General features: G+C 34.5%; 2 protein-coding genes across 3 annotated transcripts; both read left to right on the top strand.

The window, feature by feature from the left end:
* The first annotated feature begins 368 nt into the window (after positions 1-368).
* LOC132641892 (uncharacterized) lies at positions 369-4,842 on the top strand. 2 transcript variants are annotated; one of them, XM_060358993.1, is made up of 2 exons: positions 369-525; positions 3,780-4,842. In XM_060358993.1, the coding sequence occupies exon 2, from the start codon at positions 3,802-3,804 to the stop codon at positions 4,612-4,614; it is 813 nt and encodes a 270-aa protein (XP_060214976.1). In that variant the 5' UTR covers positions 369-525; positions 3,780-3,801; the 3' UTR covers positions 4,615-4,842. The 2 variants fall into 2 exon arrangements, with proteins under 2 accessions (XP_060214976.1, XP_060214977.1); XM_060358994.1 differs by lacking the exon at positions 369-525 and adding an exon at positions 1,799-1,817.
* Positions 4,843-8,702: 3,860 nt separating this feature from the next.
* Positions 8,703-14,021, top strand: LOC132641891 (DNA-directed RNA polymerases II, IV and V subunit 3-like). The gene is made up of 3 exons (XM_060358992.1): positions 8,703-9,202; positions 11,276-11,513; positions 13,379-14,021. Exons 1-3 carry the CDS (start codon positions 8,751-8,753, stop codon positions 13,649-13,651), a joined length of 963 nt encoding a protein of 320 aa, XP_060214975.1. The 5' UTR covers positions 8,703-8,750; the 3' UTR covers positions 13,652-14,021.
* Positions 14,022-15,543: the final 1,522 nt, after the last annotated feature.

Genomic DNA, 15,543 nt, shown 5'->3' with positions numbered 1-15,543 from the left:
TAATAAGTAAGACAACACTCAACTACTTAATTCGTGTTCTCCATAACCTTCTACAATATCCCAATTCCCAAATGATGAAACATAATAATCATACTTTCCTTTCTTCTTCTCAACTTTTTGTTCTCCTTACCCATGGCAGAGCTAGTAAGATCCAAGGGGTTCACCCTCTTCGGCAAAAAATTACACTGTATATATAAGGTGAAAATTATTTCTTATATATATATATAGTAGACATTGAACCCCCTTGGCTTCTTCGTTTGTTTGGTCCTTTATATTTTTGAAACTCCTTTATCAAAATCTTGGCTCCGCTACTACTCGGAAAAAGAAAAGTGAAAACGACATTTTCCTATTAAAAATAAAACAAAAGTTAAAGAAAAAGTAAAAAACCAAAAATAAAACCACCATTTGTCACTCAATATTTGAGTGTTGAATGTTGTTCAAGAAAGCTTTTTTCCAATCGAGTTAATAGCACTGTGTTCCCTTCTCTCTTCGAAGCTGTAAACTCCTCTCCATTTGAATCCACTTGTAAGTTCCTTATTTCCATTTTAATACCCTAATCTCCTTTTCTAATTAAATTTGGTCCCAAACTTCCAATTCTTTCACTCTATCAAGAAAGACTTGCTTTTTCCAAATTTGTATGATAAATTTGTCTTTTAATTACAAGGTTATGTGATTTTCTTGAAAAAGGGGTGACAGATGTAGAATCTTTTTAATTGAATTGGGTCCCAAACTTTAAAGATTTTGTTTTTTCAAATTTGTATGATAAATTTGTCTGTTTTTTATAAGTTTAAACATAGTTGTTTGATACCCATGTGATTTTCTTGAAAAAGGGTAATGGATGTAGTATTTATTTTTACATTTTGAGTTTTTTTTTTTTTTTAAGTACTTTGGCACATTGAGATCCAAGATTTAGTGTCTATGTATATACACAGACCATTTTTATGCATATGTATACAAAATCCAAGCTTTTTACTTGCAGTGAAAGTAAAAGAAAAATAACCATTATTTACGAATGGGAAAGGAGATGTTTTTATTAAGCTGTTTGTGAATGGTTGGTTTATATTGTAAACAAGCTAAAAATGTAGCTGCTCATCATGTTTATTTAAAAAAAAAAAAAAAAATTGTTTTGAGACTTTTCCTCAAATGAGTGTTTGGTTTCATCATAATTTTTTTACTCTGTGTATTTCTTGGACCTGTTTCGAAAAACGCTTTTATTGAGCCGAGGTGTTGTTCGGAAACAACCTCTCTATCCTACAAAGGTAGGGGTAAGGTCTACGTACACTCCACCCTCCCTAGACCCCACTGGGATCATTGTTGTTTTCGTTGTTGGTGGTGTTTTGCAGAGGTGGATCCTTATGCATTTGAGTTCGGGATTCTACTATAGTCTTTTGATTTTATTGGGTTCGGAATCTATTTTTGATACTAATCTACTGGATATTTTAATACAATCTGACATAGCCAATGCACTTGGTCAGCCCCTGGTGCTTGGTATGGATGACGACTACCTATTTCTATATGTTCTAGTTGTTGTGAATGAATGTGCTCCTTGTCAAGAAAATGCAAACATCGCAATTATGCTAAACACTAATTTCAAGTTTTGGCATCTGAATCAGTTAGTTATGCTTGTTCCAAGATTCTAATTACTCCCTCGACATGGGCCCTAAAGTTGTTATATTAAGAATTTGATTGTAGTTGATAGCTATAACAATTTATAATCCTTTTGTATTCCAAGAACACTAGTTATAAGAGAACCCTTATGTACTTGCAAAGTAAAGGAGTAATGCACAATTAACAGAAGCGGTTTCTTCGTCAGAAAGGTAACAGAAGCGGTTCTACATTTTCATTTTCTGATAAGAAAAGCTGAATTTTCACTGTGAAGGTTCACCCTTTCCTGTTCTCCGCTACTAAATAACAAGCAGTTTGATACTTTATTTATCTGACCCTGTTGATTTATGGGGTTCCTCTCTGTTGGCTGATTAAAATATGTGTTCTTCTCAAAAAAAGAAAAAAAGAACTTGGAAAGTTTATTTTGGTTGTATTAGCTAATTACAACTCATGGTAATTAAAGGAAACTGTGGATAAATATCATTTATAGGGGCTGCAAATGAATCTGAGGCTGGAACTAGCGTCCATGCTTTCAAAATCTTCAGTCAACTATTCTCATTAGTGACCATTTCGATGGAAGATTAGGTGTCTTTTTTAGAGAACTGGAGTATCCTTTTCTGTAGATTTTCTACTTTCTGTGTACTGCTTAAATACTGTATTTAATCCCACATCTTTTACATTTTCAATAACTTTTCTATCCAGCCAGTGACCAGTTTGCACCAAATGTAAGAACAGCTTGGGTCAAGTTAAGCTTGAATGCAAATGTAACTCGCTAAAATAAGGGAAGCTGAGCCAAAACATGTGTCACTTTTTGGCTCACTTTGATTGCATTCGTCATGCTAGTTTTATTTAGCTTTTTGTCAAGCTTACACTTGCCATGGAGCTGCTTCTTTCTTCGTCTTCTTCTTCCTTTTTTTTTATGTCGTGCTGATGCAACTTTTGGTCTCATAAAACTGTTTCTTTCTTCTTTTTTTCATTTTATTATCATTTTTATTACTCCCTCCGGATCAACAGAAGTGTCCACCCAGCCTTTTTTTCTCGGGTCAAAAAGAGTGTCACACTTATCAAATCAAGAAAGAATTAACCTTAGAATTGCCCCTATTAAGTGTTATATGATCAAATCCCAATGCCTATTTAATTAGGGGTAGTTTAGTCAAATTACCTATTTTTGTCTAGGAGTTAGTATTTTCTTAAGGGGTGTGCAAATGGCTAAGTGGACACTTTTTTTGATCCGGAGGGAGTATTATTTTGTGAATGTTCTCCTTTATTTCTTCACTTATTTGTTGTTCTTTTTCAGAAAGGTGTTTTCTTTTCTTTTAGAAGTACTTCAGAATCATATGCTAGTAATAGGTTCTTGATTATCCAAACACGTTATTTAAAATTGTTAGGACTTCCTGTTGACAATCGATTAGTTGGGACCCCTCTTGACTTTAGGAAAGTTGATTGCCACTGACCTCTGTTATACAAGATGGATAAATATTTGTAGAGCTTTCCCTTCTTGGTTATTTGCTAGTAATTGTATTCATTAAGCTACTCCCACTAGACCACATGGACCAGCTACCCTCCTCTTTGTAAATACAATGATTGCGGAGTGGTAATTTGGATAGGGGCATCTTCAAGCTGTTGTACTTGAAGTGAATCTCCAAACCCTGTTAAGTAACCAGATCTTGATATCTTTTCCTTGTTTTTATCTTTTTCAAGTTCATGTTTTCAATGATGTCGGCTAACGAGATAATAAATATGGCTAATATACTACGGGCAGCTCATTTGCAGAGATGTCATTGATCACCTCAAAAATTTGAAATCAACCCGATTTAGAAGCTATAGGATAGCATTGCTAACATACCTCCTAAAACTGAGATTTGAATTGTCTTGCCAGTTAGGCGATCTCCAATTGTTGTGATGTTATGATTTCTATTGTCTGTGCTTGGCGTTTCTATCTTTTACATTTACCTTAGTCATGGAACTTTGTGGCAATTGCTATATAGCTTTCTCCATTCTTGCTAGAAGAACCTTGACTTGATACATGGACTTGCTTCATTTGTTGATCTCCAAATTTTGCCAAAAGGGCTATGTTCTTAAGCTTTTTGACTTGGCAATCGAATTGATTTATAGCCTATCAATCATGGGAAATGTGTAGAGTGACAAATACATATTTTGTTGAATATTTGCAGGTGTTAAGTTGACCAAATCGAGATGGAAGACATACTAACAGAAATCCCTCCACCTTCAAGGTTCTTTTTGGAAGAACTGAACAACTTTTGTCCTCCATCTCCTCCTCTTCCCTCTCCATTCCTGTTGTTTTCAACTCCTAACCGGGAGAGATTTTCTCGCCCTTCTCTACTCATCATTGCCATGTCTTCTCCATCACTTCAAGTTTTTCATCACGTGTCCTCCAAAACCCTTATCGGAACTCTTATCCTTCCCGAAATCCCAGTCTCTGGCAATTCAGTTGAACCCTCTCTTAAAGACAAATCATGCAATATATATGCTCTGAATGCAGATGATAACTTGCTTATGATTGTGTCTGTACAATATCCAGTTACTGCAGAAAGATCTCATGCAGTCGCAAAGCTACTCATTGGAGAACAGATTATTCCGGAAAAGGTCTTAATTTTGGATTCCATTCGAAGTTCTAATTTTAGAGGAAAACTTTCACCAGATGAAGCATTTGCATTTAAGCTGGAATCATCTGCAGAGAGAAAAGCAAAGGCTGATGGCCATCAAGATTCACCGCTGGTAAAATGCGCAGACTATCTTCCATCAGGAAGCGTTGTGGATGGCTTGGCAGCTGCTTTATTGAGCCGATGTCAGTTAAAAAAGATCAGAGGAACTCTATGTGTTTCATGGCCTGAAGTCGGTGTTTCAGTTATATCACTTGTTAAGTCCCTACTGCTCAAGGATGTCTTCTCTCGCGTGAAGCATATTGACATTAAGAATCTTGAGGAGGAATTTCTAAAATTAGGCCGAAATAAGAATTTCCTTCTTGACTCTGAACTCTATACATGATGTCTTTGATTTGAATCAAATGGCACTTGTTCTGATCCCGGTATCGCGTTGTTCCTCCTTTTTGGTAGATTCCTCTAATATAGACTGAACAAAGCAATATTTTCAATTTCACTCTCCTGGATTTACCAACTTGAACATGGTTCACCATGTCAGATCAGTTTTATGTTTTGCAACTACTTAGAGTGATTTTCTCGTGTTTATATTATGTCCATTGAGTTCATGGAATTACTTGGTCAGTGTATGAAACACCATAAACTTAGGTACTTTGGGAGAATCTTTTTACTTACATTTTGATTTGGGCAAATAAGCTTTAGTTGTGCACTTTAACCATAAGATTTATCCTTCACTTTGATGGTCAAAACGAACTAGTTCATCATTTCCAAATCATGGAGGCAACAAAACCAAACTTCATATAGATTATTTTTGTGTAACTTCTAGTATTCGACATTCACTGATTTTGATTAATCCAGCTTTGCATTGTTTAAGTTCTTGCAATGTTTCTATATTACTATATATAATAAGGGTCAATGTAACTTTTTTGTAGTCCTTAGTTAGAGTCTTTGGTTAGATTACAACTAAAGGTTGTCTTTTTTCATATTTATCATTATATTTGTCTTTTATTGTTTCATTTACTATAGGTTGTTTAAAAAATATCAAAGACACTTTTAAAACCTTTTTGATAATACAAAACCCCTAGGCTAATTTTTTAAGGTGATGTTGCATGTACTAACTTCTTCATATATCTTATTTTTACTCCTACTTTATTTTCTTAGGTGTCACACTTAATTTTGATAAATTTAGAAAATTTTAAACTCCTCTTAAAAGGCTTAAGAAATTGTGAATTCCATGAAGTCAATTAAAAGAAACACGTCACTATGCGTAATTTAAATGAGAGAATACACCACATTTGTAGTTACCTTAATTAAAACATGTACTGCACCCAAAAATTGAAATTTCTCTAATTAACAGCTCTTTAATTACTCAGTGTGAAACTTTAAAATTTAACAGATAAAGTTGCTCTTCATTTGGATTAGATATTGTAACCTAAAATATTTATTTTTATCTAATCATTTGTTAACAATATTGAAATATGAATCTTCATTGGCATATTATGTTGGTTTGTATGTTGATTAGCCATATTGTTCATGTTCAACAAAATTAACTTTCTTTTTTGGATATTATTTGGTGTATTATAATATTTTATTTTTTAATTTTGATACACATACTTAGTAATATTTTCTAAACATAACGAACAATGTAAGTTGTAGTTTATACTCCATTCATCTAAAAAAATAATGCAAGGCGTACTATTCGGTCAGTCAGTTCAATATTTGGTATGAATTCATAAATATTTCTTAATATATGTTTACACTTAAAAATTACATAAAAAGAAATTGTAATATGAACTTGATAGAGTAGTTTAAATGTTGAGAATGTTTTTGAAAAATATGTAGTTAATGAAACAATTTTTTAGTTTCTCAGGCAGTAGTAATGTCAAACAAAATGTGACAAATGGGAATATACTTTTTATGTTTTTTGTATATCTTTTTTTTTGGGCGGGTGAAAAAAATGTTAGGCAGTGTTTGTTAGCATAGGGAAACATGATTAAATGAATCACGAAGCATTGAATCTTCATTTGTGTTTGAGAAAATAATTAAAGTGTACATTTTATAAAATAATATTCCATTTAAATTAACAAAAGGAAAAATGTCATTTTCTCATCACGTAAATTTTTAGAAAGTAGCACGAAAGTCTACTTATATTAAGAAAAGTAATTAATTTTCTTCATCTTTTCGATATACTTTGTAAAATTTAATTGAAATTGACATCTACAAACATTAGTAAGTATAAAATTTTATTTTTATTTGTTTGAAAGTTATCTTTATTTATAAGTAACCTCATTAAAATCTACCTCATTAAAATCTCAACAAAAGAATAAATATAGCATAAATAGTTGATGTTTCGAGAACGATACTATTTTTCTTCTTTTTGGAAGAAAACGGTATAGTTCACACTGGATGTTGTTAAAAAATTAAGAGAATTTATGTCATGTAGTTGTTTGAAGGTAAAAAAAAAAGGTCTAATGTAAGGACAAAAATTCAATTTTTGTTCAATTTTTAAATATTTTTATGCAATCTAAATATATGGAAAGTCCTTAGTTTTTAAGAGTAGAGTCATATAGCCACCTTTGGCTCATTCATGTTATTTCCGCAGTCATGTTTAAACAAGTATTTTTATTAAGTATTATAGCTTATTATATTTTATAAAGGCTCATAATGCATTCACGTTATATTCCGCTCATGTATGCCTCATGATGATTCAGCAAGTCATGTGATTCGCTCGGTCACATGCAGCCAGGCACCGAGTGCCGTGTTACGCCAGGCCATGGTTCAGGGTGTGCCATTATGAGGTAAGTTTGACTACTACTTCCTACGTCTCAAATTATTTGTCGCTTTTTCGTTTTACAAGCTCTCTAAGAAATTATAATTAGGAGAGGTATTTGATTACTTTAACCTTAGTTATGTCTAAGTTATATAGTCCCTCCTCCTTAAATTATCTGTCGCTTTTTTATTTTACAAGCCCCTTAAGAAATTATAATTAGGAGGGGTATTTGACTACTTTACCCTTATTTATGTCTAAGTTATAATCTCTTTCCATTAAATGTTTATCTATTTTTATGTGACGTCTTCATTAATGACAAAATTTTACTAGGGGTAAAATGAGGAAAAATAATTAATTGTACCTTGAACTTCTAAAACGACAAATAATTTAAGATAACTATTTTTTAGTAATCACAACGGATAATTTTAGACCGAGAAAATAATTTTTATATAGTTACTTAATGATAGGAGTAGTATAGGACAAATTAATAAATCTTTCCTGATTTGTTAAAATAGACAAATAAAAATAATTATTTTTAGTATAAGGAACAAGCAACAAGAAATGGAAGGAGCAATATAATAAGGTACAAGAAGATATCCACAAAAAATTACTATATATGGTGTCAATTTAATTCAATTACAAAGTTCCAAGAGAGAATAATCATTAGAAAATGAATGAGAAAAATGAAAATAGATAAGCAAAAAGCAACAAACACACGTAGCAACGTCATTGCTCAAAGAATGATGTGAGGACTACAAAGACTTTCAATAACTTAAGGTCACAAAGAGCAAATTTAACTTTTAATCTTAATTTTGGGCCCGTGCTAAAGTTCGCCGAAACTATCAAACTAATTTTTCTATAACTTAATGTCACAAAGAGTGGGAAAAAAATTTAATTTTTTTTTTAAGAATTTAACTTTTATCTTACTAGTGTAATTATATAAAGCTAAATTTGCCCGTTGTTATACTATAGTTTAATTTTACCTCATCATTAAGAAAATATTTTGTTTTTGCCTTGGACATTAGTGGAGCTCCAAGTAAAGCATGACCAACGATAATCTTAAACTAAATTAGAAATATAGGAAAAAGGTTTGGACTTTCTTTCGGAATGGTTCCTTAAGTATGCATTAACAACTTTGTTCCTTCAAGTTTGTCAAAAGTTAACACTTTTAGTTCTTATCAAATATTTAACAATTTATGTTGGTTAGACTTGAAGGAAATAGTGGAAAAAGATTTAACCATAAATATCAAAAAAGTCCCATCAAATCTTAAAATATGTAAAACAGAAGCCTACACTCGACACTAAAAGGATATAAAAAAAATAGCAGAAATTACTACTCCGAAAAAACTGAATCAAACTTTATAAATCCACATCAACGTAATGAAAAAAGGACCCACGACAATAACAGAACGTCCTGAATAATCGACTCGTCTGTCAGGTAGAGTCCCACAAAAATCTTAATAAATCAAAAAAATTTGCAAACAATACAAAAACTATACCTCAAATCGACCAGTTTCCTCTAATTTCCTTTTCTTTCCCTCACAATTTCCATCAAATCTAATAAATAGAATTCATTACATAGTTGTCCAAGACTAAAATTTGACAAAATTAAAAGACCAAAACTGTTAATTTTATATTTAAGGGACCATTTTTAACCTACCATCAAACATAAAGTCCCCCTTTTTGTCATTTTTCCTCTTTATTTAGTACCGATACAAAACCCACACAGACCAAACCCTCAAAAAACAGCAACAATGGAAGGTGTGTCGTACCAAAGATTTCCAAGAATCAAAATCCGTGAAGTAAAAGACGACTTTATGAAATTCGAGTTACGCGACACTGACGCGAGTATAGCGAACGCGCTTCGTCGTATAATGATAGCTGAAGTTCCGACAATAGCAATAGACCTCGTTGAAATCGAAGTGAATTCATCTGTCTTAAATGACGAGTTTATTTCACATCGTTTAGGACTTGTTCCGTTAACTAGTGAACGTGCTATGAGCATGAGGTTCTCACGTGACTGTGATGCTTGTGATGGTGATGGACAGTGTGAATATTGTTCTGTTGAGTTTTATTTGAGAGTTAAGTGTTTGAGTGACCAGACATTGGATGTTACTAGTAAGGATTTGTTGAGTTCTGATCATACTGTTGTTCCTGTTGATTATACCGATGCTTCTTCGGGTTTTGATAATAATGCCACTAATAAGTGAGTTTTTTATTGCATAATCTTGTTCTCAAATGTCTTTATGCATTTTAGTACTTTCTTGCTTGAAAAATGTTTTCTTGGAAAATGCTTTCCAGGAAAATAAGTGGATTTTTTACTATGGGGGTGGGGAGTTTTGGGTTGGGGTGGGGGTAGGGGAGGTGGGTGTGGACAGGGGGGGGGGAGGTTGGGTGTGGTGGTGGTGGGATTGGGGGGATGTGGGTGTGAGGCAGTGTTATTAAAAGCGAAAAACGCAAAAAAGCTCTAAGGTCAGCTGGGGCTTTAAGCGCAAAGCGCAAATAAAGTGTGGGCTTTAATGAAAAAAGGTGCAATGGTGAAAATATACAAATATATATATATATATGTTTAGTCCAAGACTAATAATAATAAGCATGAACAACAAATATATGGCCAAAGAAATTGTAAAAACATTATGATAAAGTGAAATATCAATTATCTAGTGTCACCTCTTCAAGAGAGGCTCATTGTCAAGGAAAAGTATGTCTTAGAGCCTTGTTGATGACACTGAAGCGCAAATAAGGCGAGGTGAAGCGCTCAACATGTTTGAGCCTGGCTTCAGGGCTTAAAGCGCGCCTTTGAGGTGTGAGGTGTGAGGTGTGAGGTGTGGGTGGGGGGAGGTGGGGAGGGGGAGGGGGAGGGGGAGGGGGAGGAGACAATCAATTTGGCATGCCACTTGTGGGATTTGTTTTTTCCTCTCTACCACTACGGAAGTCATTTTCCTCATTTTTAAGGAACTTGTTTTCCTAAAGAAAATGTTTTTCAAAATTTTTAATCAACCGAACATGTGGAAATTTGAAAATATTTTCCTCCATACCAAACACACCCATAGTCATTGAGTTTCTTTGGCTATGATCAGTGGCGGAGGCAGGATTTTCACGAAGAGTTCATCATCTACTATATATACACAAAAATTTGGATCTTGTATATGCAGTGTGACTCCACCACTGGCTATGATAAATCTGGGAAGAAGTTAGTAATTTCTTGCTTGCCCTAGCCTAGTCTAAGTTGTTTGGGCTTGAGACATTGTTGTTGTCATTGCGTTGAATATGCATATGGGCATTTTTATGTATATGCGAATTAAGCTTAGTTGGGTCGAATAATAGTCTTTTGTTTGCCAATCTAGCTAACTCGAACTGGTTTGGGTTTGAGGCACTCTTGTTGTTGTTATTGTTGCTGTTGTCTGTTATCTTCTCAAATATCTTTGTGCTTGCAGGTATTAAGCACTCAATAGAAATTCTCTCTCTATTTCACTATATGTGTTGAGTTGGAGAAGTATTTTAAGCTTACTTTTAAAAATGTTGGGAAATGAAACAAGGTACTTGTAGGGGCAAGATGCTTTCAGATGATTAAGCTTTGATTGCATATGTAGTACATTTTGAATAATTCAATTGTGACAAATTATAGTTAAGTTGGGACAAAATAGTAAAGACATCATGTTTTTGTGATTTGGAATGAGTCATTTGTTTGTTTTCTTGCGTCTTTGAATTGCTGGGTATTTTTATCTCTATAACTGCCGATGAGGAATTACTTCATTCTGCTATGGCCTATGGGATAGTTCTTCTTATAGAGATTGCAGACCAATCTTGATGCTTTTAAGAATTTTGTGCAGTCATGTTTGGCTGAAGGATTACAAAGGAGTGACTTGATTCTGGTATCCAATTGGTGAATCTGTTCTTTCGCAGATGCACATTAAGGTGCCTTTGATATGTCATTCCATGGAGTACAGGAGAATATCCCATAATTCTGTTGAATTATCGTCCTCTGCATTCCGTGAAAAAGTGATTAGATGTCAATCAAGCTCCTAATGAGTTTAGTAAATAGGTCTTTTCTCTCAAAAGGATCATAGTTTTGAAAGGTGGTATTAATCAAAGAGTACCACGTGAAGAAGGATCTTAGTTTATCTTACTTGACCTTTTTTTTTGGCCATAGATAGTATGAGAAAGTAATGTTCTTTCTATTATGCTTATTTTGGAGATTTGTGATGCAGTAATGCCTTGGTTTATACTTGCTAGCTATCCAGAGAGGTTATTTACCATCTTGCTCTATTTTATGCAGGGGAATCATAATTGTGAAGCTACGACGTGGACAGGAGCTAAGGCTAAGAGCAATAGCACGGAAAGGAATTGGCAAAGATCACGCGAAATGGTCGCCTGCAGCAACTGTGACTTTCATGTATGAACCAGAGATCTACATCAATGAGGACATGATGGAGACCTTGTCTCTCCAGGAGAAAACAGAATTAGTTGACAGTAGTCCAACAAAAGTCTTTGGCATTGACCCTGACAGCAAACAGGTTTGTTGAACCTCGTACTTTGTATGCTTTATTGCTATAAAATGCTGTACTGCTATGCCTTATTTTTTCCTCTGATCTGTTCAGCACTATCTGTGGTTCCTATGACTTTTTCAATGAACTGCATGTCATGCTTATATGGTGACTTATGAAACACTCACTCTGTTCCCAGTTTGCCTGAGCATATCTCAAGATATTTATCATGCTCAGAGTCTGCTATTCATGGTATATCTATAAATGATTCACTTGACTAGGCTTTACCAAAAAATGATTCACTTTAATAGGAATCTGGGAAATGCATACCTTTCCTGGAATGCCTTTGTGTGGTAGTAGACAGCCCAATGAGATACGGGTTTAAGGTGAGATTCCAGGTTTTAATGATCTGTACAAGGGAGTATATCAAAAGAATATTTTTTTATAAAGTGAGTAAATCAAAAGATTCAGATAAAGTTAAACTTTGGTAAAATTAAAATGCCCTATATTCATGTCTTGGGAAATAGATCCTGAAAAGGTATTGGTGAGTGCAGGAAAAGTATTCCCCTTTTCAGGATAGCACATTTTCAGACGAAAAGAAGATGATAAGTAGGAAGTTAATTTTGGATAGAGGGAGTACTTGGGTTTAATCGGCTGATACAGCTGTCCTTGATTGCTTATGGTATAAAATATGAGTAAGCTCGTGGCTATAAATAACTGTGGAGTATGAACTAATTTGCTTACTATTTCTTCTGATTGGTAAAAGTGGCCATAGCTAATGTATAGAGTGATCCTTATAATTCCTTTGTGCTTTATGCAAGCTGTCCTTTAATTGTAGGTTTTATTAATGTGTCACAAACAACAATTTTCTTTCAATAATGCGTGATGACCTATCTGGGGAGAAATCTCCCGTTTATACACAACTGAACCGACTAAGGTGATGACTTCCACTGGGTTCTGTCCCCCTTTCCTGAAAGTTGACCTGGTCATCGTCAGTTGTTTGGGCCAGGGTAATATGGGCTTTTAACTCTAAAAGTTTTCTTCTGTCAATAAGGTGAAATCTGATGTGTTCCTATTGAGGGGTAATGATGGAAAACAGTTGAAACATGCTGGAAAATAAAACTAAAATTTATGGATATTTGTTAGCTGCGAGTAAGCAAAACTTCACGTGAAGCATCATGTTTTTGCCAAATCTGAATAGGTCCTAATAGCATATTGGTTTTTTTACTACATTGTCTGTCTATGAGCTTATTAGGAAAATTCTCATTGAATTACCTGAAAAGAAAGAAAAAGAAAATGCACACTGAATTGTATCATCTGATTGTAAAGGAGATGGAATTTCAGCATTAGGACCTCTTATGGTGTTTGTATTTATTGGTCAACTATAACTTCATTAGATATGCAAGATCTAAAGAATAAGAATGCAACTCGAGGTGTTTTGGCTAATAAAAACAAGATTTGGAGAATCGGACCAAAACAAGATTATGGAGCGCTCTTGAATCCTAAACGATGCCTTCCTGGAAATTGGGGATGCCAGCTTTTTGGGACAGAGCCACAGAGGTTTATATGGGGATTTTAGTTCTAATAGAAGGCACCAAATTCCAATCAGAGCGACAAGTCAAAATCATTTGTATGAGTGGTTAAACGTTTTCCTTCCCAATAAGGTTGGTAAATAAAACTAAAAATACAGAATTATTTTGTTCTGCACTTACGCAGTGGTCAAGCTACTGAACCTGGAAAATGAGGGTGATCTCAACTTTTAACTTAGCCAAGTTGATAAGGGAAACATGGATTAATAGGTCAAAAGAAAGAATTTGGTTTATTCCTTTTATAGATTTGTAAATTTCTGTCGGAAGCAACTCGAGACATCTCCAACTTCATTTTCATCTTTGCAGGTTATTCTGGTTGAACCCGAGGCTTATACTTATGATGATGAGGTGCTCAAAAAGGCTGAAGCCATGGGAAAACCTGGACTTGTAGAGATACATGCCAAGGAAGATAGCTTTATTTTCACCGTTGAGACGACTGGTGCAGTTAAAGCTTCACAATTGGTGCTCAATGCAATAGAAGTTCTGAAGCAGAAGTTGGATGCAGTACGCCTGTCAGATGACACCGTGGAAGCAGATGATCAGTTTGGAGAGTTGGGTGCACATATGCGCGGAGGTTAAACCCTCATTGTTTGAAATGGAACTCCTTCACTGGTTAAAAACTGCTGAAACTGTTGATGTTTAATATAGTTCTTGTAAGAAGGCATCCTTGAACTACTTACCCATTTTCCCTTTAGGACTTACCTTGACTGTTGATGGAAATGTAGGATTCTATGTCTGTTTGTTAAAAGTATATGGTCTTTTCCATCATCCAGTACTGAGCTTTTGTTGGATTTCATCCATCAGTGGATCGTCAATCCCCAGCTATGTACTGACTATATATGTGTGTGTGTTAAGACGCGCTGTGACTATCTGCTGAGACTTTAATCATTTGACCACATCCTACGAGACAACAGCGATTTATTTTTTCGCTGTGCAGCAGAAAAGTGAATCACCAGTGTTATGCTCTTTATCTATTAAGCTATTATTATTATCTGGAGGTAAATCTGCTACTATTTAGGGGTTCCTTGGTTTACAGTTTAGTTAGCAGGAATTATGATAAATAAACTGCTTATGTGATGAATAATTATGTTTTTAACGATGGATGGTTCTGTAGTGAGTAACAACGCGGGGAGTGTTATATAGGAATTGTCAATTTTTTTTTTTTTTAAATGTCTTTGGATACTCTTATCAAATGATCCTTTGTTTCCTTGAAGAATCTGAACTCTTAAAAAGTTTCCATGGCTAAAAACAGAAGCTTTGGCTGGTCAGTTGCTTATCCACAAAAGGATGAAAACAACACGAAACAAAACAGATATGTTAGATTTGTCAGTTAAGTCATATTGGGTTACAATGTCACTTCTTTTAATTAGCCACTGTGTTAATCATTTTTTTTGCGCGGATTGCCCTTCTTTTGGGCTGGTCTTTAAATTTTGCCCCTCATATTTGTGGTCTTTAAGTTTTGCCCTTCACTTGGATACCTGAGGTTCTGGGTTCGAACCCCCGCTCAAGCATAAAAAAAAAGATCACAAGGCAGGGCTGGGGGGAGTGTATGCCGGATCCGACACAGTCTTTAAGGAAAAGCTAAAGTTATGCTGGAGGGGGCAGACTTTGCTTTGAGGCATATATTTTATTTTGTTTTTACTTTTCAAGGTAAACTTTTAGTTATGCCTTAAGGAAAAGTTCCGCCTTATGTTATGCCTTAAGGAAAAGTTCCGCCTTACCCCATAAGGCGGAACTTTTCCTTAAGGCATAACTAAAAGTTTGCCTTATAAGGCAAAGTCTATGCCTTAAGGAAAAGTTCTGCCTCATAAGGCATAACTAAGCTATGCTTTGAGGAAAAGTTATGCCTCCTTCGTCATAACTTTAGTTTTTCCTTAAGAAATATATGCCGGATCCGGCATACACCCCCAGTTCTGCCTTGTTAAATTATTTTTTTATTTTATGCCTGAGCAGGGGTTCGAACTTAGAGCCTCAGGCATGCAACGGGCAAAACTTAAAAGGCCACAAATATGAGGGGTAAAATTTAAAGACCACCCAAAAGAAGGGCAATTCGCATTAATTAGGTCCAAGAATGTGTCCAGGATCTTTAAAATCTGTGGCTGTTTTCTGTCAACCTCGCCAAATCAATTCCTAGTTACAAAAATGATCGTATAGGTACGGCGGAATAAATAGGATCTATAAGCAGAAAAGGTCTAAAGTTCAAGAAAATGGAGAAATTTTTGGCAGGATTGTTCAGTTAAATTAACTCAAATATATTCTTAACATGATATGATATTGTTCGATTTAACTAAGCTCAAGCAATTTTCTCAAAAGGTCTCATATTATTATTAGGAGTATACCTACAATTTTTCTCTTTTCTGCTATCAATCTAGATTTATCTACACATTCTACAATTTTCTCTCGAACTAAGTTCCACGTACCCATCAAGAATTAAGACCTATATCATCCATTACTTTATGAGCTTATCTATA

This window comes from Lycium barbarum, chromosome 5, assembly GCF_019175385.1.
Source record: "Lycium barbarum isolate Lr01 chromosome 5, ASM1917538v2, whole genome shotgun sequence".
In the NCBI taxonomy this organism is placed as follows: domain Eukaryota; kingdom Viridiplantae; phylum Streptophyta; class Magnoliopsida; order Solanales; family Solanaceae; genus Lycium; species Lycium barbarum.
The sequence above is the reverse complement of the archived record's forward strand: the minus strand, read 5'-3'. Positions and strand labels throughout refer to the sequence as shown.